The sequence below is a fragment of the Lissotriton helveticus genome, assembly GCF_964261635.1.
Source record: "Lissotriton helveticus chromosome 1_1 unlocalized genomic scaffold, aLisHel1.1 SUPER_1_unloc_11, whole genome shotgun sequence".
Lineage (NCBI taxonomy): Eukaryota > Metazoa > Chordata > Amphibia > Caudata > Salamandridae > Lissotriton > Lissotriton helveticus.
Genome location: NW_027611650.1, coordinates 1,661,276 through 1,686,403, shown reverse-complemented (window position 1 = coordinate 1,686,403; position 25,128 = coordinate 1,661,276). Strand labels below are relative to the sequence as shown.

The following is a 25,128-nucleotide window of genomic DNA, read 5'->3' as shown; positions in this document are numbered from 1 at the left end:
TCGAGGTGTTTGGGATCAAACTCATTTTTCCCAATATAGGCCATAGAGCTCAGAGTCACATCACATTGAGCTCAGAGTCACATCAAATTTCTAGTTCTGGACCTAAGGACCCCTTAGTATACCTCAGATGACATACCAGGAGTGTCTAAGACCCATTTCTGGCCTCCAGGGATGACTTTTTGAAGTTTTGGGGTTTAAGGGGGCATAGTCACTTCTTCCATCCAGGCTACGTTGCTCAAAATCGGGTACGATGTCAGGTTCTTCCCTTGGCTGGAAGCTGGAAAAAAAACTTCAGATAATAGCAAAGGTAGATAGATCAAATGAAAGCATCAGATCTGAGCTTTCTAACAAGTATATTTAGGTCATGGGTACTCACAAAGTGACTGTGATATCCATTCTGAGCTATTTGGAAAATTAGCAAATCTTGTCAAAAAAACTTTTTTTGACGATTTTTGCTAATTTTCGGTATCAACCCTCATGACTGTTTTCAGGTCCCTGTAGCCACCAGGACCCCATAATATATCTCAGATTATATAACAAGAGTGGCTAGGGCTCATTTCCAGCCTCCAGGTACATGTCTGACTCCTATTTGTGACATTTTGAGGTGTTTGGTGTCAAATTCATTTTTTTCCATTATAGCTCCTAGATATCAGAGTCACATCAGATTTCTAGTTCTGGACCCAAGAAGACCATAGTATACCTCAGATGACATACCAAGAGTGTCTAAGACCCATTTCTGGCCTCCAGGGGTGACTTTTTGAAGTTTTTGGGTTTAAGGGGGCAAAGTGACTTTTTCCACCCAGCCCAATGTTCTCAAAATCGGGTACGACATCAGGTGTTAAGAACTGGGGCTGGAGACTGTTCACCATTATCCTAATTCCTGTGGTAGTAATATGTGGCCTATGTTTAGGGATTCAATGTCTGCCACCCCTGTGTTCATTATGTGCAAACTGTATTTGTCCTAAGGTCGTGGACTTTGGAAACGAACGCATGGGGGCATTATATGATGCCGAGGTTGGGAATTTGATGAAGATTGACATTGAGTAGGCAAGTTGGCTAGATATGTTGAAAAGGGAGGACTGTTAAAGGTTAGACCGAAAATGTCAACATTATCGGCACCATCTTGCTCTCCCTGGGCCCATTCGTGCGCATAAACGGCAGCCATTTTGTACACCATGGCCTCCCTGCCTCGTGCCGATAGCCAGCGTCTCTCTCACTCTCGACCTCGCAGGCGACCCCTCGTGCGCTGACAACCCCCCCCCTTCCACTCTCACACGTCTTGGGTCATAAACCCCTCTTCAGCGCGGCTCTGCCTCAGAACCCCATCCTGCTCCCAGCGCGACACTTCCCTTCATTCCTTTCATGGTCCCAGGCCCTTTTGATGCAAACCCCTTTTCCCGTGTGCCCGTTTGTCCTCCCCGTTCCCAGGCCGACACCTAGCCCTGCCGATACTGTTTATTGCCCCTCCCCGTACAGTAGAAAGCTTCCCTTATCAAAGGACCCCCGGGTTGATCAAAGCCCTCACCCTATGAGATCCGACCAAACCCCCACATTCCATGAATCGGCGGAATGTCCAGCTGCGCGGTAATCATCACCTGTTGTGACCGGGGTGGGGACTTCAACTGTAAATGTGTGTGGGAACGGGTATGAAGGGGAGATTCGGAGGATATCCCTCCGTACATCAAAGCATTGCCAAGGATGTGTTGTATGTAATAAAGCAATAAACTTATGTATAAGAGACCAGGCCTCAGAGATGCGGTTAGAGCACCTCGTGACGATACTTGCTGTCCGAACCGATGTGTTCTCCTCCGGAGAAATGCTGAATAAAACCCTTGTTTCCTGCCTTCCAGTCTCCAGCGCCTGCCTCTTCATTTGATTATTATCTTGTGGGTTTAAGAGGCGACACCGCCGGGCAATACTTAAGGACCTTTTTGTTCTGGTTGGTAGCTTGACCTTTAGCAAACTGTTCCAATTGCGCTTTCACAATCACATCACCCTTCTCCCAACACTCCTCTGGAGCACTCCCTGGAGATGATAGTGCTAAACTCATAAGCTGCATTCTGATAAACACACGCTCTCTCATAAAACACAGGAATGACGTAGCGGAATTAATAACTAGCCAAAATATCGACGTCATGTTTATTACTGAGACCTGGGCAGATCTTGCATCTGGCCCGGATTTCAACATCGCTACGCCAGCAGGCTATCAAGTTACAAGACTAGATAGATCTTCAGGGAAAAAAGGGGGTGGGCTAGCTATCATACATCGAGCCAAGCTAGCCATAAAAACTGAACCGCTTGATTACAACTGTGCGGAAGCCCTTACCTTTACGCTGTCTCTCTCCCCTATACAAACTTTTAAAGGAACTCTCCTTTATCGACCACCTACTTCACGTACGCTCTTTTTAAAATCACTTAACCCTTTATTAGAACCAGTAGCCGCTAATCAGGACTACACCATATTGGGAGATTTTAACTTCCATTTGGAGAATGAGAATGATAAGGACTCGCACACGCTTATCTCTGACTTTCTGGCCGCTGGCTTAGAACAGCAGGTCAAGACAGCCACCCATCAAGCAGGGCACACTTTAGATGCCTTATTCACCAATAATGCCCACATCACTATTTCGACAGTGCTCCCTCTCACTTGGACAGATCACCTAGCTGTCAAATTTACAATTTCAGTCAAAGATCACAAGAACCCCCTTACTAGCGCTCGCTCTTCGATCCTATGTTGCGACTGGAAAAATATTGATTTCACTGCTCTACACAACATTTTGGAATCCACGTTACCTGAAGATTTACCCGACTCTCACGAGGCTTCCCAGAATTATCAACGCTGGTTGCTTAATGCACTAGATCACTTAGCTCCCAATAAAAAATTGCAGCCAAATCGCGCCAAACCTTCTGCGGCCTGGTTTTCGGAGTCATTACGGCTCGAGAGACAACGCTGCAGAAACTTGGAGCAGCGCTGGCGCAGGAATTATGATAATCTCGACAGAGAGACTTATAAGAACGCCCTGCTCAGCTATAGAAAGCTGATTACAGCTGAAAAACGCGCCTTTTATAGCACACAAATTGAATGTGCTCTTAACTCAAATAAACAACTGTATTTGGTGGTAAAAGACCTAGCCAATCCTCCTGCCCCTCCCTCCTTTGAGCCTTCCCAAACATTCTGTAATAAGGTGGCGGACTTTTTTCAGGCCAAGGTTAGGGATATCTTCGATAAATTTACCACATCAACGACCACTGATACAGTCACCCTCGAGATTTTCCCTCGAGCATCAAAACCAAATTTTGAGGCTTTTACACCACCTTCATCCATGGTGGAGCTCATAAACTCCGTAAAATCTGGATCTCCACTGGACCCTTGCCCCCCACGCATCATCAAATCAGTATCCGACCTAATAGCCCCAGTACTTAGTAACATCTGCCAGGCCATCTTTCAGACAGGTGTGTTTCCTGCTATCTGGAAAAAGGCAACTGTAACACCTCTTCTGAAAAAACCCGCACTAAACCCCTCAGAGCCCAAAAACTACCGTCCAATTGCCTCTCTCCCTTATCCCTCAAAAATAATCGAAAAGGTCATGAACGAACAGCTGTCGACCTTTATTGACCAGAACGATCTGCTCGACAACACGCAGTTCGGATTTAGGAAGGGCCATGGGACGGAGACCGCTCTGATAAAAGTGGCAGAGGAGGTCAGGATCATCATGGACAGGGGCGGTGCTGCTATCTTAATACTCCTGGATTTATCCGCGGCTTTCGACACGGTCAATCATTTCATTCTGATCGACCGTGTCGCCGCCCTCGGCATCCAGGGCAGGGCCAGAGCAACGTTGGCATCCTTTCTGGCCAACAGAATTCAGTCCGTGAAGATGGGAAGTTTTAGCTCTCCTGACTTCTCCCTCCCTTGTGGTGTCCCCCAGGGCTCCTCGCTAAGTCCGACACTTTTCAACATCTATGTGTCGGACTTGGCGAGGGTAATCAAGTCATTTGGCATAGCGTTAACATCATATGCCGATGACACACAGTTGATCCTGGAGATACACAAAAATGGAGAAGCTGTGGCAGCCAATTTTCAGGCAGGCATGAAGGCTATCAGTACATGGATGAATCGGAATTGCCTAAAGCTAAATTCCGATAAGACGGAGGTCATGGTTTTTGGTGAACTGACTCCGTCCTGGTCTCCGGTCTGGTGGCCTTCGGAACTTGGAACGCCTCCACTACCAGTAGCCAAGGTGAAAAACTTGGGCGTGCTTTTTGACAATAAGCTCACGTTCCTTAGCCACGCCAACGCTGTGGTTTCGGCTTCTTTCTTTACTTTAAGAATGGTGAAGAAATTGCTCCCTTTTCTCCCTCCTACTGCAGGTAAAAGTCTCATGTCCTCCCTGGTATTATCCAAGGTGGACTATTGCAACGGCCTACTGCTTAATGCACAGGAACAAGTGGTGAGCAAGCTACAGCTTGTTCAAAATGCTGCAGCAAGGATCCTTATGGGGATACCGAAGTATGCCTCTATCTCTCCCACAATTCGTGAGCTACATTGGCTACCCATAAGAAGTCGGATAAAGTTCAAGGCCATGTGCATCATCCACAAGGCCTTGAACAACAACGGTCCCGACTTCTTCAAAAGCGCTTTTAAATTGTACAAACCCTGTCGAACATTGCGATCATCGACGGCCCAACAGCTCCAAATTCCATGTACAAAAAAGGTAACATGGGGAGATAGACGTTTTGTAGTGGCTGCGTCAAAATTATGGAACCAGATCCCGTCCCAGATTAAGGAACATACTTCGCTGTTCTCCTTTCGGAAACATCTTAAGACATGGCTTTTTAACCAGTAATATTTCTTCGCAACCCTCGCAATCTGCATACACTAGCGCCGAGACACCGTAAGGTATTTGTGCACTCTAGAAATTTTAAAAATAAATAAATAAAATAAATAGGCAGCTGATGTTGTGCCATTGGGCAATTTCAGGTAAGACCCATCAACCCACAATTCCCCATCAACACTATAAAGCGGTGTATCTTGTAGGTCAACCCAACCCTTTGCTTGTTCCTCAGTAAGGGATATACAGTCATGGGACTCTTGCGACTGAGACTGAGTAGCTGGGAATGGCATTAGAGTAGCCGGATTAAGGGTCGAACATCTTTACAAGGTGATATGAGGAGCCAAAAGTGTCAATTCATAACCTATCAAGCAAGCACTAGTTAAGTGCTGTGTTTTTGTTTGGTTCAATAGGGCGTCAACTGCATGGGGTACTAACGCAATCTATGTGACAAGACTATCCCTCACTCTTACTTATGGACACAGCTGCCGCTGCCACAGAACTAAAACACCCAGGCAACGCACGAGCGAGTGGATCAAGGACAACCGGGAAATATGCACAAGGAGGCTACTATCCCAGTGTGTCTGTGTTAAAACTGAGAGACCGCAACCATCTCTCTCGTGTACATAGAGTGTAAAAGCCTTACTGTAGTCTAGAGTTCCTAATACTGGTGTAGAACATAGATCTTGACGCAACTGTTGAAAAGCATTTTGGCATTCAGTAGTCCATGGGAGAGGCATCGGAGTGTCTTTAGTCAAAACGGCCAACAAGGGTTTAACAATGTGAGAAAAGCTAGGAATCCACTGCCTACAGAAAGAAGTAAGGCCAATAAGTGCACGAACATCCTTCTGAGTACGGGGCACAGGCGTGTCTAAAATAGCTTGAATGCTATCTGGTTTGAGTGCACGTCCCTCCTTAGTCAGGAGGTGACCTAAATAGGCAACCTGCTGTCTACAAAATTGCAATGTCTTCCGGGAAACCTTGTGATGGTGAGATGCAAGAAAGGAGAGCAATCACAGTGTACCTTCTTCACACTGTTCAGGGATATCAGCAGCCAACAAGTTGTCATCAACATATTGTATGAGAGCCACCCCTTTCGACACAGGGAAATAATCAAGCTGTCTTTTCAATGCCTGGCTGTAAATGCTAGGACTCTGCATACCCCTGCGGAGCTCTACAAAATCTGAATGATCGATTATTCAAAGTGAAGCCGAACAAATAACGGCTGTCAAGGTGAATAGGTATTAAGAAGAAAGCATTCTTCATGTTGATCACTCTGAATGAAGGGACACTCGGAGGAACCATAGTAAGAAGTGTTTTGATGTCACAGACTACCGGGTATTGGGGCACTATAATCTTATTCACCTCTCGTAAGTCAATGATAAACCTGTATATTTTAGTATCAGTGTCTTTTTTCAAGATGGGAAGGATAGGACTATTACAAATACTGTAAGGGACTTCTTCCACAACTTCTACTCTAATCAGATCTTGACCAATACATATTAGTGCCACTTCACCTTCTCGAGATATTTTATATTGAGGCAGTCGAGGCAATGAAGCGCCCCCCTTCACTTGAATATGGACTGGTCGGATAACCATTTGTCCCACATCGGTATCTGATATAGCCCACAAAGTACTAGGCAGTGATGCCAAAGCAATATTTTCTTTAAGGAGACAAGACCTCTCAACTATGGGATAGTTATCATTTACAATAACATTCACACCTTCTGGGGAACAACGTATCTTAACACGAAAATGTTTGAGCATATCAAGACCCACAATGTTGTCCGGTATGTAAGGGGAAAGCAAAAAGGGACAGGCTGCAGTGAATTTATCAACATGAAATTCAAGCAGCTGTGACAGTGGGCTAAGGGAAGGTGTCCCATTGAATCCTATTGATGTTATTCTTAAGCCAGACAGGGGAGCCCTAGGAACCAATTGTTTAGACAGGGCGCTACGAGTAGCACCTGTGTCAACCAAAAACCGACCTCCCTATGTTTGCATTAACATAGGGACCCTTCTAATCTACTGGGACTTCAACTGGTTCTTTACCCCATCCTAGGCATTCCAATGCATAATTAGAGTCCTTCAAATCATCAGTTGAATAATCGGACATTTGATATTGATTTCGCCTGTCAAAAGCATTAGAGGAATTTTGAGTATGCTCAACTGCATCAAACCTAGTACGATTATCCATACCTCCCATATTTCCTAAGGTCCCTGGGCGGGTTCTCATATATCCTCTACCACGCTGATTCTGCTGTAATTGCAAAAGGGACCACTCAAAACGCCAATGTCCAATCTCCTTACAATAAGCACACTGATTGGAAGACAAAGTTGGAAAGAGGGTGCACCAGGACGATACATCGCATGTCCGCCTCTAACACCACCTCTATAAGATGGATTATAAACCTGAGCTAACATAACTTTCGTCTTTAAATCTTTAGCCTTTTTATCCTCTTTGCCTTTCTCTTCCAATTCCTGATGTTCATAATACTGAGCCATAGTCAAAAGAGAGGCTGGGGAAGACTTAGTCCATGAACTCTCCCTGGCCTTTAGGCGACTAGCTATTTCTGACAACATGTTCACGACAAATTTGTCAACGAACAAATGCTTGCCCGTGTCATCTGTCAGTGACTTCCCACTAAAGTCATGGAATGTCTCCTCAAAACATGTAAAGAAATCAGAAACTGATTCACCCACTTTCTGCTTACAAGACGCTAACATAGTCCAATCTATCTTTTTAGGAGGTATAAGAATTTTTAACTCCGTTATTATAGCCTTTGGAAGGTCTAATATCTCTTGTTGCGGTTTCTGTACAGGTTCTCTCGCTGCATCTTTTCTCCCTATTTCCACCCAAATATCTCCAAAAACTGTATCATCGTCTACTTTCCAAATTAATCTCCACATATCAGGGGGAAAATAAGCCCAAAAACATGTCACTATCAGGCAAAGTCATAATGCAAGTACTAATAGCTCCTTTAACTTCTTCGTAAAGCAGCCAGATTTTTCCGCCTGTCAGGCAAAGCCGCTTTAAGAGCCATGACATCCGCTCTACTCCAAAGAGTATAAACGCAATTATAAACAAAATAGCCCTTCACATCAGTTGAATCTTTATTATCATTGGTTCCCGCACGCCTAGGAGGAACATATAAAGGCGCAGCTTCACGCATAGGTTTCCCATGAACCACAGAATTACTGTCATCCTTATCTGTCCCTGGATCTGCAGCATGTGGCACGGGGGTCTGATCTGTTTGTTCAACTGGAAGTGCACCAGCTGCCTTTTTCTCCTCTTGCAAACGGAATGCATCAGTTCGTAGTTTAACCACTCGTCTAATTAAATCTGCTTCCTGGGAAGGGAGATAAAGTCCGTCATTCAATTGTTTATGATCAGATTTTATATCAGCAGGCTCTAGATTATCGGAATGTTTCCTAAAACTTTGTATTACTTCCCCAGTGAACGATTCCGCAAAATATAACTCCTCGGATGCTGGCCAGTGCTGAACCATTGCTATAAGATCTGGGGCAGAAGTGGTACCGCGAGTCTGCTGTTTACCTTCTGCATCTGCCCCTTTCTGATCTAAGAGAGATGCATCGACATCTAATTCGTCCTCGGATGCAGAGGGAAAAGTATATGTAGGCGGAGATCAATCATCCTGAGGTTTATTAAGTTCAGGATAAAGGGGCCACCGCACAGGGTATTGGCCAATTACCTCTAGACGATGTTCCCTATCCTCTCTCTCTTTTAATTCCTTCATCTCTTTATTCTTCATTTTCAGTGCTATCATATAAATGTTCTTGAGCTGTTCTTTATCTGCTATAGCTTGCTCTTTTCTCACTCTCTCATGCGCGTCTTTCTCCCACATTCGTGCACAATCAAACATATCTTGTCTTCTTTTATCTTTGGTGGCAACTGGCTAGCGGAGGCCGGACTGAACTCCTTCTGAAGGCCATCAGCCAAGAGACATTCCCTTCATTCACCCTGCGGACCCCCTTTTATTCTCATCCTGCTGACTCTGGTGAGAACAATACAACTGGGGTATCTAGCAGGTGAGAGCCCACGCAGAGAAAGCACGTGCCCTGCGGACTGGTGCGGGTAGAGAGTCCTGGGCTGGCTCTCCACGGACCACATTACTGAGGTGCAGTCCACCTGGGCACCCTTGCTGCCCCACTATGAGACTCCTGGACTCCCCTGGTCCCCACCTGCTGTCACTCAAAGGGTCCGAGCTGTGGGTGTGAGGGCCCAGACTGAGGGAATCAAGCCCTATGCTGAAGAGACTCGCACCACCAGTGTACAGGGCACTGCCACAACCCATGAACAGATTCTAGTGTCACTGTTGTCTGGCGGCCTGGTATTTAGCTAAAGCGATGCCTGGCGCACACACTCTATCCCGCCCTTAACACGTTGGCATTGGGGCAAGTAGCGCAGCATCTAGACTCTCAGGATAAGCTGGCCGTCATCCTGCAAGCCATCACCATGCACGAACATCCATGGAGACGAAGATTGAGGAGTTGCATGCCGAACTTGGGCTATTGCACAATGATCAAATGAAGCTGGCCTCTAGAGTAACAGACACTGTAGGACATTGCACCTCTGGGAAGCTCAAGGAACGTGTACCCAAGATCTCTCCGAACACTTCAAGAAACTTGAAGAATTGTTGCTGAAGATGTGAAGGCCGGGTGCTCTGCAACAACATTCGGGTGGTGGGATTCCTTGAGGGACTAAAGATTGCTGATGCCATGATACCCTAATGGGAGACCGAGATTCGATCCTTTCACCCCAGCTTCTGAACTATGCTCCTACTTTTCCTTTGCCACTTTAGTTGATTGGGAACTTTTCTGTTGGACTCAGCTGATTGTCAACTTTACTGGCTGATTTTGTGTCCACTGTACTCGGTCATTTACGTTTTTGTTTATTCACGTAGATTACATGGGGTCTTTGCGCAGTACTATGTAACATAACATAAAGTGTATTTGTAAAACGCATGTTCACCCAGAGGTATCTTGGCGCTGGATAACAGATGTTTATTGTTAAACTCAATGGTACTCATTTTATCGACCACAAGTGAATAAAAGGCTGAGTGGACCCGCCTGGATTTGAACCTGTGACCATGAGGTCGAACACAGGTCTCTACAATGGAGGTCCGATTTTCCAATGCAAAGTTGGGGCCGGGCCAAAGGTTTATCTTGCCAGGTCGAAATGGTGGTTTAACACTTCACACACAAGCTACAGAGCCATGTTTAGAAGGCCTGATTAAGTGGTGGTCCGATCAGTGCTGCAGGCACACTAGTAGAATTTAATTTACATGCTCTGGGTACCTATGGTACCACACTTCTAGGGACTTGCAAGTAAATTAAATGTGCCAAGTGGGTATAAGCCAATTCTGCGATGTTTTAGTGAGAGAGAACAAGCACTTTAGTACTGGCTAGTAGTATTAAGGTGTGCACAATCCTAAGGCCAGCTAAAATTAGATCAGCTAAAATAGGAGGGGTGAGGTCAAAAGGTTTGGGGAAGACCATCCCTAGGCTGACCAGTCTAACACATGCTCCCACACCTCGCCAGCTGGAAGTGGAGAGACTACCCAATCTCCTGGGAGTTCTCATCACTAAGGTGGAAAAACCTAGAGATACCATCAGCATTGGCGTAGTCTGACCTGGGACGGTGTTCCACCTTTAAGTCCATTCCCTGTATGGAGATGGACCGCCGTAACAATTGTTTTTTTACCCCTCCTACCATTGCTTAATCACCTTCTGGCTAGCTTGTAGGTTATCGGAAGCCTTCTTCCAGACCTTCTGCATTTAGTTGCAGAAGGTTAGCATGTAGCTAACCACATATTGAGTGGGCTTCTTGGGAGCTTGCTCCCACCCCTCCTTTTCTAAACTGAGCGGACCCCTTACAGGGTGACCCTAGAAGAGTTTAAGAGGGCTGAATCCTACTACTTCCTGTGCTACCTCCCTGTATGCAAAGAATATGCATGGCAAGAGGACGTCCCGCTTCCGCTTCATGGACTCTGTATGGCCCTTAATGATGCCCATGAGGGTCTTGTTGAATCTCTCAATGTGCCTATTAGTCTGGAGGTGTTAAGGGGTGGGGAACTTATAGGTTAGGCTGTGTGTAGCTAACAACATCCTGAGAGGGCTTCTTGGGAGCTTGCTTCCACCCCTTCTTCACTAAATTGAGAGGTCCCCTTACAGGGTAACCAGAGAGGAGTTCAAGAGGGCTGAATCCTGCTTTTTTTGTGCTACATCCATGTATGCAAAGAGTAGGCCTGGCAAGAGGACATCCTGCTTCAGCTTTATGGACTCCGATAGACCCATAATCATGCCCTTGAAAGTCTTGTTGAATCTCTCAATAAGCCCATTAGTGTAGGGTTGTTAAGGTGTGGGGAAACTATAGGTTACCCTACATTCCTTCCACATAGACTTCATGTATGTGGACATGAAATTAATGCCCCTGTCTGACACCACTTCTCTGGGGCAACCCACTCTGGTACAAATCCCCATCAAGGACACAGCAGGTGCAGTTATGTTCCACAGAGGGATGGCCTCTGGGTAGCATGTGGCATGGTCCTCCAAACCTAGGGTAAATCTGTTTCCCAAGGCGGTTTTGGGACCCAAGGACCCCACAATGTTGATGCCCACCCTTTCGACACCCAACTCATCCTTTCCATGACCAACGACCCAGTGCCCACCAAAGACAAGTTCCAAAGATGCATGAAAGATGTGGCTGCCTGGATGAACAACAACTGTTTCAAACTCAACACCGACTAGACAGAAGTGCTCATCTTCAGAAAGACAAGGATACCCACTGAACCATGAATGGAGGCCACCTGAGCTGGGCCCAAACCCACCGAACATACCCGCATCCTCAGCATCACCCTCGACCAGCTATCCATGAAGAAGCAGGTCAGCACCATCACCTCCGTTTTCTTCCTCACCCTCTGAATGATCAGGAATGTCTTCAGATGGCTCCCACCCAAAACCAGGTGAACAATCACACAAGCTCTCATCACCAGCAGACTAGGCTACGGCAACTCCCTCTACATAGGAATCACCACCCAACACTTGACGAAACTCTAGCCCATCCAGAACATAGCAGCCAGACTCATCCTGGATCTCCCCAGACGGACGCACACCATCCCTCCCCTCTGGAAGCTCAACTGGTTACCCGTTGCGAAGAGATGCCAGTTCAAGCTGCTCACCCACGTTTACAAGGCGCTACACACAATAAAAGACCAGCGTACCTCAACAATCAATTGAATTTCCACCAACCTACCATGAAACTCCACTCCGAATTCGTCTACCTAGCAGCCACCCAACACATCCACCGGACGAACAGTGGGGGGGGGCGCTCCTTCTCCCACCTGGCAGCCAAGGCCTGAAACACCCTCTGCCTGCACCTCAGAGCCTCACCATCACTCCTGCAGTTCAGAAAGGACCTCAAGACCTGGATGTTCAACCAATAGAGGAACAGGCAGCGTGCTCTCGCATCGCCTCTGGACCCTCATGGGTGATGCAGCACATAATGCAGATCCTGATTAATTGATTGATTGATTGATTGTTCAAAGGGAGTGCCTACAGGAATGGGAGTCACAGGAACTGTGTGTTTCTTCCCTGTCTTCCCACTGACTTGGCAGGTGAGACAAGTCCTACAGAAAGCATATGAAGCTTTGCTCGTCCAGGACCAATAAAAGTGGGTGACCAGCCTGTCAAAGGAAGGCCTGCCAGGGGTATCTTGTGAACCAAACCCAGTTGGAAGGAACCACCAGCACAAGTGCTGCCCAATGCACAGGCACCCTAAGCTCACCATAGAGGAGGCTGTTTTACCAATAAATAGGGTGATCGCCAGAGGTGTCATCAGCCGCCTGGGATTTGGACTGCTGCCTCAGGCCCTCTAGGGTTGGGAACCCTCTCTGCACCTTGCAGGATGTGGCCTTAGTAGGCCCACCATTAACCTGCCATCCAGCAAGCTCAGTTATTCCAAACAATAGTTCAGGAGATATAATTCAACACATTAGTAGGGAAAAATTCCCTGAAAACAGAAATTTGATTTAAGAATACAAAGGGAAAGAAAAAGAATAAAAGAAAGAAAAAAGAAATCAAAAAGCAAAAGGGAGTGAGAACAACAAGGGACCAAATAGTGTTTATCAAAATAAGTGCAATAGAATGGAATCAACAAAGTAGTGAAAGAAAATATATATCAAAACAATTTTTGTATTATTTTTATCCAAAATAATCCGCTCATATGTGAATTGTTGGTTATAAAAATACTTTACATTAATAGAAAAAACCAAGCAAGTGGCGAACACAATTTCAGTTCGGAATAGAAGGGTTTCAACATAAACATCAAATCATGAGCCCTCTAAAATTTCAATGCCACAGGTGTGTCGACGGCGTTTCAACCACAGTGAAAACTTGCGGTCATCATCAGGACAGATAGAATGTAGGAGCGTGAGCAATTCTAATAAATAGTTCGAAGCTGCGACAAAGTAACCACAATCAATGTAGGTGTTCTTCGTCCGTATCAAAGAGGAAATTATTGGTCGTCGAGTATAAAACAGGTCAAAACCCAAAATTGGTCCTGCCGATAAAAACTCAATCGTATAAAAGGCTGTAGGATAAGACAGCTGGCCTTGAAATGTGTGCACATGCACTTAATCCACATGAATTCTTAATCAAATAGCATGTCCGGCGAAAAGTTTAGGAGACAGCTCAGGCAGGTGTCCTACAGAGGCAGGTGTCCTCCCCGGTTGGCTCTGGGGCTGCTGCCTCTGATCCAAATCCTCCGGTAGAACCCTCTTACTCCTCTACTCTTCTTCAGGGCCTGACCGGTGGAGTTGCAGACTGGTGATGTGGGAAGATGCTTCCTGATCTAGGAGATAGACCCCTTTGCCATTCACCACCGAAAAATGTGAATGTGCAAAGTGCTCTACCTTTAAATTACATTTTCCACAAGCTATGGCTGAAGGTGACTGGTGCAAAGCAACCAACAGCTACAGGGTCTAAACTAAAGTATTGTATATTTTATTGACAATATGTTCTCAGGAAGAGGACTAAAACTGTGTGGCCAAACTTAAAATGTATAGGTAATCCTGTAGGATGCTTTTAAAACATTTGAAAGACTCGTGACTAACAGAACATAGTAACTACAAAATGGTTTTCCCATGATAACAACCAGGCTGTCATCTACTCGGAGGAATCTGTTGGATAGAATATTGGCTGTTTTTGAGCTCCAGCCTCCTTAAAATCATGCAATTTTTACACCACTGACCATTCGCCGTTCATTTCAAGGACTGGCACATGTTTTTCATTCAAGGTTCGCAGCACTTGCTTCAGTTGGACGTCTTGACTTTTGCCAGTAATGGGGCAGATTAACATTTTTCATTCAGTGCACATGCTGACACATGCCTATCAGAAACCACTGTGGCATCTTTCTGCTACTAGACTGTCATTGATTGCTTATCTGTAATGTGGACTGTCCCTCTTTCACAAGTGGCAAATGAGATATATTGTTTTGCTTAATCTAGAAGTCTATATATTTCCTAATATATGTTTTTTTCATTTTACGTCAGGTATGTCAGACTTGGGAAGTATACTTGTGAAAGAGTCCACTACGTGTAATGAAAGCAAGACTCTCATACTTCAAATTGATGACAAGCGAACTATCTTCATGGATGGTAAAAAGGAATTTAAAAGAATTGGGAATCGTCTTTACCATCAGAAATATAATATAGAAAAAAAGCGCTTTCCGTGTACCTATTGTGGGAAGAGTTTTACTCAGAAATCCTATCTTCTTCGACACCAGAAAACCCATTCTGGTGAAAAGACATTTTCATGCACTGAATGTCAGAAGAGTTTTACTCATTTGTCAACTCTTCGGCTTCATTACAGAAGTCACACCAGTGAGAAACCCTTTACCTGCAATGAATGTGGGAAAACCTTTACTCAGCAGGGAAGGCTTAAACGTCACCTGAAAAAACACACGGGCGAGGTTGTGAAACGCTTTCCCTGCTCCGAATGTGAGAAGTGCTTTGCGTTTAAAATACGCGTTCAACAAGACCAGACAATTCAAAAGGATGAGAAGCTCTTTCCCTGTACTGAATGTCATAAGAGCTTTACTAACCAAATGGCACTCAAACGCCACCTGAAAATCCACAGTGGTATAATCGAGAAACTCTTTCTCTGCAGCGAGTGTGGGAAGAGCTTTACTCACCAAGCGGGATTCAAACGCCACCTGAAAACCCACATGGGTGCAATTGAGAAACCTTTTCCCTGCAGTGAGTGTGGTAAGACCTTTGTTTTCAGGTCAGATTTTCTGCGTCATCAAAGAATCCATATTAGAAAGAGCTTTGTGTTTAAATCCGAAGATCAACAAGCCCAGAGAGTTCGAAATGATTGGAAGCCCTTTCCGTGTACTGAATGTGGGAAGGGCTTTACTTCCCGAACAGGACTCAAACGCCACCTAAAAATCCACAGGGGTGAAGTCGAGAAACCCTTTCTCTGCAGCGAGTGTGGAAGGAGCTTTGTGTACAAGTCATAGTTGGAACGTCACCAGAGAATCCACACTGGTGAGAAGCCCTTTGATTGCACTGTGTGTGGAAAAAGCTTTAGCCAAAAGTCAATTCTTCGATGTCACATGAGAACCCACAAAGAAGCCACTTTCATGCAATCATTGGGAAAAGAGTTTTGATCAGCACACAAGTTTTAAACTTCACCAGATAATCCACACAGGTGAGAAACCATTTTTGTGCTTGAAATGTGTTGAGAGTAATGCATGAGAAACACCTTCAATATCATCGAAGAGTTTAGATGGATGAGAAGCCATTTTGTGCCCTCACTATATGAAGAGCTTGATGAATACGTGACTGTCACTGTCACCAGACGTTCCACACGAGTGAGAAGCAATTTGTATACACAGAATGCGGCAAGAGGTTTGTTAAAAAGAGCCTTCTGTGACACCATATTGTCAACATTGGGTTGGAATCCTAAAAGTAAAAAGATAGTTTCACAAAAGACCTCTACAACATCACAAGTGAATTCTCACGAGGACTGGGCTTTTTAACTGATCCTCAACTTCATATAAGAATTCATATGGGTTGACCACTTAATCCCCACAGTAATGATGGTAAACAAGTTTTACCAAAGGTTCATTTACAGCATTGCTAGAGAATTCCCCAGGTTACAGCTCTCTCAGAGCACTGCAGTAAAAAGAGATTTCTAAAGCACGACAAATGGTCCATTCTTTTCATGCTAGAGGGCCGCTGGAAGGTCGGGGCTCGAAGAGGTTCCCGGCTGTGGATCACTCTCAGTGTAAATCCCTGCAGAAGCCACCCTCCTGTGCACAACCACAACTGCAACAATTACACCTACCTTTCTGTATCATCCTGAACAGCCAGATGTCCGTGTTGAACCCATCTCCTCGCTCCCGGACGAATCTCCGTCATGACAACTGTCTAGTCCCCGAACCACGCAAAGCTCGATGTGAGAGCCCTAGGCGGATACTGCTTTATTTACAATTTCCTTGAGTGATAGCCCAGCTGAGAGTGGCATGGAATGCAAGGTCATAGGCACCACTTTACTCTATCCTACCTGACCTAGTGTCGGAGGCTGATCGCCCCAGGAGGAATGATATAACCTACCATATTCAGAATAAATGGGTCAGGGTATCTGTCTATTGCCCACCCGACACATGATTCTGTCAATTTGAACTTGCTCCAATATTCACATTCTCTTCAAAATCCCAGCAGCATCGACATTGCTACTCCGGTGGAGTAGCTGCTGCAAGTCTCATTCTGCCCTTCTATCAGCCTGAGGCATGGGCCGTCAGCTCTCTGAGTGAGAGAAGCCCTCCATTGATTTAAGTTGCAACCATCTGCCCGTCCGACCAGATACTGTGGTCTCTGGCACTATTGCATGACGTTGAGACTCCCATGTCCCCGTCCGCCTGAACCTTCTCACCGGCCGTGGCCCCCAATGTGCCCCCTGCCACCGGCCGAGGCCCCCAATGTGCCACCGGCCGTGGCCCCCAATGTGCCCCCTGCCACCGGCCGTGGCCCCCAATGTGCTCCCTGCCATTTTCCTCAATCCGCTTAATCACGAGGCGCCTACGGCTCCTACCGAGGCCATCCCGCCACACACCAACATGACTGCACTATTATTTGCTTGCTGCTTGTTGCGCTGCCAAACGCGCACAGAGGCTATTAGATAGTGCTTAGCATATGGTGAGCTTCCCGGTTTTTCGTGTGTGCGATGATTGTCTCTCTTTGTGGGATATTGTTCCTGTTTTTCATTTTTGGTATGCCCTCACCCTGCTGTGGTGAATGCATCTCGGGCCTCCAATTTTCTTTACCCACAGGGATCTTCCTCAGCACATCAAACTTTCTCAAGCATAGATATTGAAATAGGACTACCCAGCCCACTATTCAATAGAAACAGAAATAGGACCTCATTCTTCTCTCTGCTGAAGGGGCAGACATCTTGGAATTAGCTCACTCCATTAGGCTTCTACACCTACTCTCCTTTCCACCGTAGTAGATCCTTGCCTAGTGACCTCCTCATGAATCTATCGCATACCAATGTAATGAACCCCCTACTCTCCCCTGCCCGACACAACTCATTCAAAATCATCCATCCACTAAATTTACTCAAAAAATCCTCAAAACATTTGAGAAAAAACTGCTCAAATTGAACACAGAAATACTGTTCCTAGATTCCTACTTCTGCTGCAATAAGAGTTTGATAACTTGTTACCAGCCGTCGAGCTCAATGGAGAAAAGCCATATCCTCCATACTCGAGGTCACCTCCACAGGGCTTCAAACTTACTATTGCCTCTCATCTGTGCACAATGCTGAAACCGCCATCACCATTTACAGTAACGGCTCTCTACTCATCCAATCCTTTTATCGCAACCTGGAACACTTTGACAATCTCTTCTCCCACATTAAAGATAATATAGGTAAAGACTTATCCCCACCCAATTATCGCCTCTACAATCTATCACCGGTCAGAACAATCACCAGCCTTCATCTACTCCTTCCTCCACCCCACCAATCCACTCTCCTCTGCCATCTACTCATTCTCCTCCACTTGGCGTCATTTCTTCCCAGAATGCTCCTGCCCCTCTTGAGAGGGTGGACCCTAACCAAGGTCAGCACAGAATATTACCTCCTCACCTAAGAATGCCGACCCCCTCACAAACTACCAACTCTAGCAACTCCCCTCATCAATCTGATCTAATGATTGACAGTAACAACACCACTCTTGATCTAGTATCTGACATTGTGATGCCACTCACAACCTCTGCAATTCACGATTCCCCTCCTTCTCAAATATAACAAGTCCTCTCCATAACAGTGCCCTCCACAGGCAGATTTAAACAAAATGCACTACACGTCTTCAAATCCCCAAACCCTCCTCCCACATAACCCCCAAACCATACAGCATTACAACCATGTCGAATAAAAACCCATCCTCTAGTTTCCCCCTCACCCTCAAAACCCATCACATATAAACCCGCTAATAAATTCAACAATACCTCCACTCTCCAGTCAGTAGATAATCAAAAGCACAGGTGCACCATAAAACAAACAGTTTTTCAATAATCACTGAGTAAATATGAATGTCCAGCAAGTCCGTTTTGTTCAAGATGATTTATTTTTCAACAAAGTGAAAATAGAACAGCCGACGCGTTTCGTCCCAGCCGGGACTTCTTCAGGGCTGTGTTTACAAAAAGATAAGAAAAATAAACATACAATTAAAAGATGGTACATTGCAACACCCAGCCGAGTATACAATGGTCCCATGCATTAAAAACAAAGTGCTAATTGGATGAGAGCCTTTACATTGTTGCATTTCTGGATTCTAGCCAGTCAGTGATACCATAAGTTAGCATTATACAAACATATATTGTTTTTAGTGTTGTAACTGTTATATACAAGGGAATGTACATCCATTGGGAACGCAAAACTTGAGGGTGAGAGTATACATTGACAATATATGATGTGCAGTTTGTTTATGGATGGGACATAAACCTCTCTTCATATTTGACAAAGAAAGTGCACATCCTAATAACATGAGTGCCTTTCGGTACCCCAAAACTATGGGGCTCAAGAACAAGGAAATGCACCTACCAATGGAAAATTCAATGTCCAGAATGTGATGACAAAAACCAGCAAGAGTTGTTGGAACCAGCTGTGTGGCAGACCGCTCTGTCAATCCCTATTTACAGTACTGCAATTGGAATCAGTAAAAGATAAATGTCAATATAGACTCTGAATCTGGTGAAAATAACACCTATGCGAGCATCCGAAGCGGATAAATATGCAAACTGGAGATTATAAGGTGAAAAGAATCAAACGACGTGTCACATATACCAACATCACAGATTAATCCATGAACATTAATCATCAGCAGCACTAAATGATATGCCACTTACAGAATGGTCAGTGTCCATATGGATGTTCAAGAGACGGTTTCAATCATATGCGGTCATGTAAACACGGGGTCTTGGTAACACAAACTATGACAGAGGAAAAGATGAACCGACTTGTTACAAACTATTCTGTTAATTGATCAAGCAAGTCTGAAAGATGGAGTCCTACAAGGATTCAATATATAGATCAACAACGGTCCATGCACCAATGTGTGATTCAATTTAGGCTAAATGACAAGGCAAAGGGGGATGTATGTCCAACTTGCCTATAAACCTACTATCCAGGTCTAGAGAATAAAAAGCAAACGTGTCCAATTCTTCATATGTGAATAAGTATCCAGTGCACCATACATACGATGTGCACTAAAATCTGGAAATAAAAGAACAGAAACCTATTTAATATTAATCCTATTGCATGGCATTTAAAGATAATGTCAAATAACCAAACAGTACCTCTGGTTGACCAAGTACCCCTTATAGCGGATATCCTGCCATCAAACGAAATATCTTCGTGGTTCCACCTCCATAGTTCTAAAATAGCCAAGTATATCCAAAGATCAAAAGAAGGATATGGCAACAGGCTATCTGTAATATACTCCATCCACAATTACATGTACCCAAGACAAAAAGTGTTCCAGATGTCCCCCAGCCCCAGATGTTCATGATGGATGGGCATATTTTGTTGAGAGTCCTTAGTCAAACAGATAGGAAATAACACCCAAGTGGTAGCCCAAACATTACCCTATACTGGAAGGCATACTGCTTATATAAAGAAAGTAACAAAGAGAAAAAGAATAAGAATAAACCCCCAAGACACAATGAGCCCTGTACCAAAATCAGACTTAACCCAAATTCGATTTAACCTAAGCCTAAATTGTCAAAGAAAGAAGAGAGAACTAAAGAAAGAAAGGCTAAAAGAGCTAAAGGGGATAAGCAATGTGAACATGCACTTACCTCGGAGAAGAGAAATGTAGCGGAAAATAACCGCCCAACCGAAAGGTCCCCTCAGTGTGGATAACGCCTGATGGTAACCCGCCATAACAGCGCTGGTATATATACCTGCCTTGATAAGTTAATTGGAATCACCTGCGCTAAAAAAGACCGAAAGAGGTCGAGATCACACGGCCGCCATTTTGAACTGGTAACAAACTCCCAGTCTAGTGGTACTAATATTAAGGATAATAGGTTCCTAATCGGATAAACTGTGAAACGTCAAAGGAATACCATCATAGTATCATAGAGAACAGGCACGGTATAGCTACCCGTTCATTGTATATAAAATGTTGCTCGCTAGGATTTCTCCGATGTCCGCTACATTTAAACAGACCCTGGATATCCAATAAGCAGCGGCCATCTTTGAACGGTTTAGACGTACCGCGAAAGGCTATTCTGGACCCTAAATACGGGCTATATGAATGACCTGAGCCTGTTATTGCCAAAATTAGCACGTAAGACTGTATCTAATGTGTGCATATTATTTTCGAAATGTTCCCTGACGTGACGGGATCGGCGCTATGTATTTTAAAACCTATAAAGCATGTAAGGGATCCTGAAAGAAGTGGCGGCCATGATGGAACGGTCTGAGTTCACCTTCGCCGGCGGCCATATTAGAGCAGTGAATCGTGCCTCGCAATCTATTAGGTACCTCATGTATCAGATACAAACTGATACAGATTGCAACAAAAAATAAGAATCTACCGGAAACCATTCATAAAGTAAGAGAGCCGCCGACAGTTCCCTGAAGCTACAAACGTGGGAACATCCATTGAGCAGAAAAAGCGTGTCGGCCATATTAGAATGTCTACATGTGTCAATGTGACACAGAATATGCGGCTTAAGTAGTAATTCCAGAGATAAAAAATAAAAAGTGTCCATACTTTCATCAAACAGTGTAAGAGAGTGAAAAGGAAAATTGAAAAAATGTAAAAAGATGTAACAAAGATATATGTGTATACCCTTGTTGGTAATACTATCCAACTGAATATATACACAACCAGATAGTTTTATGTAAGCAGACAGTCTATTTAGCCCGGGTAACCTACCCGAGATAATATTATTATCAAATGCCAGTGGGGGTATTTAACAATTATACACTTATACTAAGAGAAATGTTGACAGTAAACAGATCGGAGCTATATAGCCCGAAAGAAAGATCTAACAACCACCAATAGGGTATATTGAATAGTGGACCATCTGTGCTTTCAAGGGTAAAAAAAGTAATGTGAAAAGTATGAGCTGTATACAAAATTCAAGCTATAAAAATGCATAGAAATACCTAACCAGAATAAAAAAATAAGATCTGTGGTACACATAGGAGGAGACCGAGCGCAATGTCACCAAACTGGGCCCAAACAACAACTGGTTAGAAAGTAGAGGAGGTGTAAGAGACAATCATAGCAGGGAGGGAAAAGTATATTTGACATGTGTTGCTATTAATAAACATAATACATATTCTCATAATATCCATAGCGTACAATGTAACCGTATTGTACAAAATTGTCCCATCGCTGGTAATAGTTCGTAACACAGTTAATCCAGCAATGGCACTACAAACATCCCGGAGAGCGACTTATCAACCCATGGGGAATCTGTGTAACAGAGCAACAACTTTACAGAAGGGGAGTGTTGCAGGCATTTTTTAGTCAGAAGAAGTGAGCAACTTATGATAGAAAGTGATGTAATTCATCGTCAAAATTGTGGCCGAATTCCAATGTCCTCAATCTACATATCCACATAGCTTCCTTCTTGCGTAATGCTAGTAGTCTATCCCCTCCCCTGGGGTTGGTCGGGATATGATCTATACCCATGAACCAGATGGTATCACTGGGTAGATGTTTTTCTAGCATATGATGTGTCATTGCATATTTGAAATCGCCATTCCTATGTGCCCTGACATGTTCCTGTACTCGGATTTTGAGTGCCCTCTTTGTGCTGCCCACATAAATTTGATTACATGGACATCCCAAAACATACACTACGTAGGGAGTATTGCAATTGATGTAATGGTTGATTTTGTGCCTCTGTGAGGTATTAAAACAGAAGTCTTTTGTTTTATCTTTACCAAGGCTACACATATTGCAACCTCTACAAGTGTAAAAGCCTGTTGGCTTTCTACTAAGCCAATCCACCCCTTTTTCTCGGGTGATGTAGCTAGGACAAAGGATGTTTCGTAAATTGGGGCTCCGTTTGTACGTGATCTTAGGTTTATCTGGTACAATCCCCTGTAGGCTAGGTATGGAAGTAAGCAGATGCCAATGTTTACGCAAGGTGTTATAAATTCTTGTGCTCTCTTCTGTGTAGGGGGTGATAAGTGCAACACCAGGGAAAGTATCCTTACTTGTTTTAGATGAAGTTAAAGTGGACTCTCTAGGAACATTGTTGACTCTTTTCAACGCCTTGTTAAGTACCTGTGGGGGATATCCCCTCTTCTGAAATCGATTGGTTGTTTCCTTAATGTTCTCTGCGAATGCATCGGGAGTACTGCAGTTTCGGCGCATCCTGATCATTTCCCCATAGGGGATGTTATTCACAATATGTCGAGGATGCGCACTAGTAAAGTGCAGTGTGCTGTTGCAGCTAGTTGCCTTCCTATAGGTTTTGCTGTTAACCTTATTGTTCTCCACAAAGAATGTAATGTCAAGAAAATTAATTTCACTTGCACTGTACTCCATAGTGAACTTGACATTGTAGGGATTATTGTTTAGATATTCAAAATAAGTCAGTAGCGCTGGGACAGGTCCATTCCATAACATAATCACGTCATCAATGTACCTGCCCCAGAAAATCACATGCTCTGACCATTCTGCTGCATGACGGCTCCAGGCATGCTCCCGCTCGTACCACCCCATGAAGAGGCCGGCATAGGCTGGAGCGAACCTGGAGCCCATTGCCGTGCCCTGGATTTGTTGGTACCACATGGAATCATATAAAAAGAAGTTCTTGGAGAGAATGATATTAGTCATCTCCAAGAGAACCTCATTGTGATCCATTTATCCTGCCGCCCTTTGTCCAAGATAGAACTCCAAAGCCCTGATGCCAAATTCTTTTCTGATACAGGTGTACAGACTCGTGACATCTAGTGTCACGAAAATCATATTTTCAGCCCATGCCAGTTCTTCAAATTTAGCTAGGATATCCTGTGTGTCCTTAATATAGGACGGGAGATTCTGTACAAACGGTTGGATGAAGGTGTCGACATATTCCGAAAGGCGTTCAGTCGGAGAATTGACCCCTGAAATAATGGGGCGGCCCGGTGGAAAAACACCGCCCTTACGTATTTTAGGTAGTATGTAAATACAAGGAAACGTGGGCTCAGACACCATAAGGTATCTGCATTCCTCAGGACTAATTAGTCCCTCTTCTCGCCAATCAACAAGTCGCATATTGATGTGGGCACTCAGGGCAGCAATGGGATTGGTAGGAATTTTGGTGTAACAAGAGATATCGGAAAGTTGTCTTTCAATTTCAGAAAAGTAATCTGCTTTTTTCATTAGAACTATATTCCCCCCTTTATCCGCTTCGCGGATGACTATATTTTTGTCTTTTTTGAGGTTATTAAGGGCAATGCGTTCTTCTGATGAGAGATTGTACTGGCGTGCATTAGGACGAATAGGATGGTCAAGGAGACGGTACAGACCTTGTGTGACCTTCTGTCTGAAAATGTCAATATTGGCATGAGTTCCTACAGGAATGAATTTGGACATGGGTTTTAAGCCACTATCAGATGTCAAATTATCCACCACCCCCAATTCAGCACAGACCTCATCACCTTCAAATGATGTATCAAGTTCTACCGACATCATGGATTGTATAACTTTTATTTCTGTTGCTGTGTATACAGAAGCGTTATCAACATTACAAGCAGTGGATATGGTAGTGGGGTTTCTTACAAAATGATCTTTCAATTTCAAAACTCGTATGAATTTAAACAAATCAACAAAAATGTCAGTATCTACTCCCATGTTATTAGGGCAAAAGCTCCACTCTCCAGTCAGTGCTAAAAAACCTAAAAACAGAATAACAGCTAATGAGGGCCAACATATAGAACCTAATTCATATTACTGCAAAAGTTCGAACGTAAGGTTTCGTACCACAAAAGCAGCCCTTGACTCAGAACAGCCTACAATCCGAACAGTTAGGGTAGGGATCGATGCACCAGGGGCGAAGTCAAAGGAGACTTTAAATGTATCCAAAATATCCTTTATTCTATAAGTAATTTTTTTTTTTTAATTGAACCACAGCCAACGCGTTTCGTTCTTTCGAACTTCGTCAGGGCTGGAAGGAACACAGAAATAAAAACACTAAATACGTGGACATGACATACATGCTTACACAAATAACCATAGCACATGTATAAGGTCATACATCTTAACAAAAAAGCTTTAGAGCGACAACTTGAAAAACATATATCAATAATTATAAAGCCAAACACATATAAACAATTATAAAATCAAACAGAATAGCATTTTCTTTTTTAAAAAAAAGGCTGAGACTTCAAATATAAAGAAAGCCAAGAGACACCATAAGACTACAGTACATGACAGACATATACATAAACATTATGTGACGGCGAATAATGTCCTTAACAAGAACAGTCTTTCACAAAGTAGATCCCACACTTACATATTTTGTCCTACACCTTAGAGGTTGAAAAGACAATAGAATAGAAATAGGGAAGGAATAAACAAAAAGGGGGAAAGAGAGGCCTACTGCCATTGGGTACATACTCTTAGAACTCGACCAGATATAACTTGGACTCAGAAGTTATTAGAATGTGTATCAGTCCACAAAAGGCGCATAACACTGATGGCATTCCCAGCCACTAGGCCCCACCAGAGAGTACTAATTTAATACCTGTAGTATAG

The 25,128-nt window shown here is 44.1% G+C and overlaps 1 protein-coding gene across 1 annotated transcript; it reads left to right on the top strand.

The window, feature by feature from the left end:
• The first annotated feature begins 14,406 nt into the window (after window positions 1-14,406).
• Window positions 14,407-15,372, top strand: LOC144805470 (uncharacterized). Its single transcript, XM_078672017.1, has one exon. It carries the CDS (start codon window positions 14,407-14,409, stop codon window positions 15,370-15,372), a length of 966 nt encoding a protein of 321 aa, XP_078528143.1.
• Window positions 15,373-25,128: the final 9,756 nt, after the last annotated feature.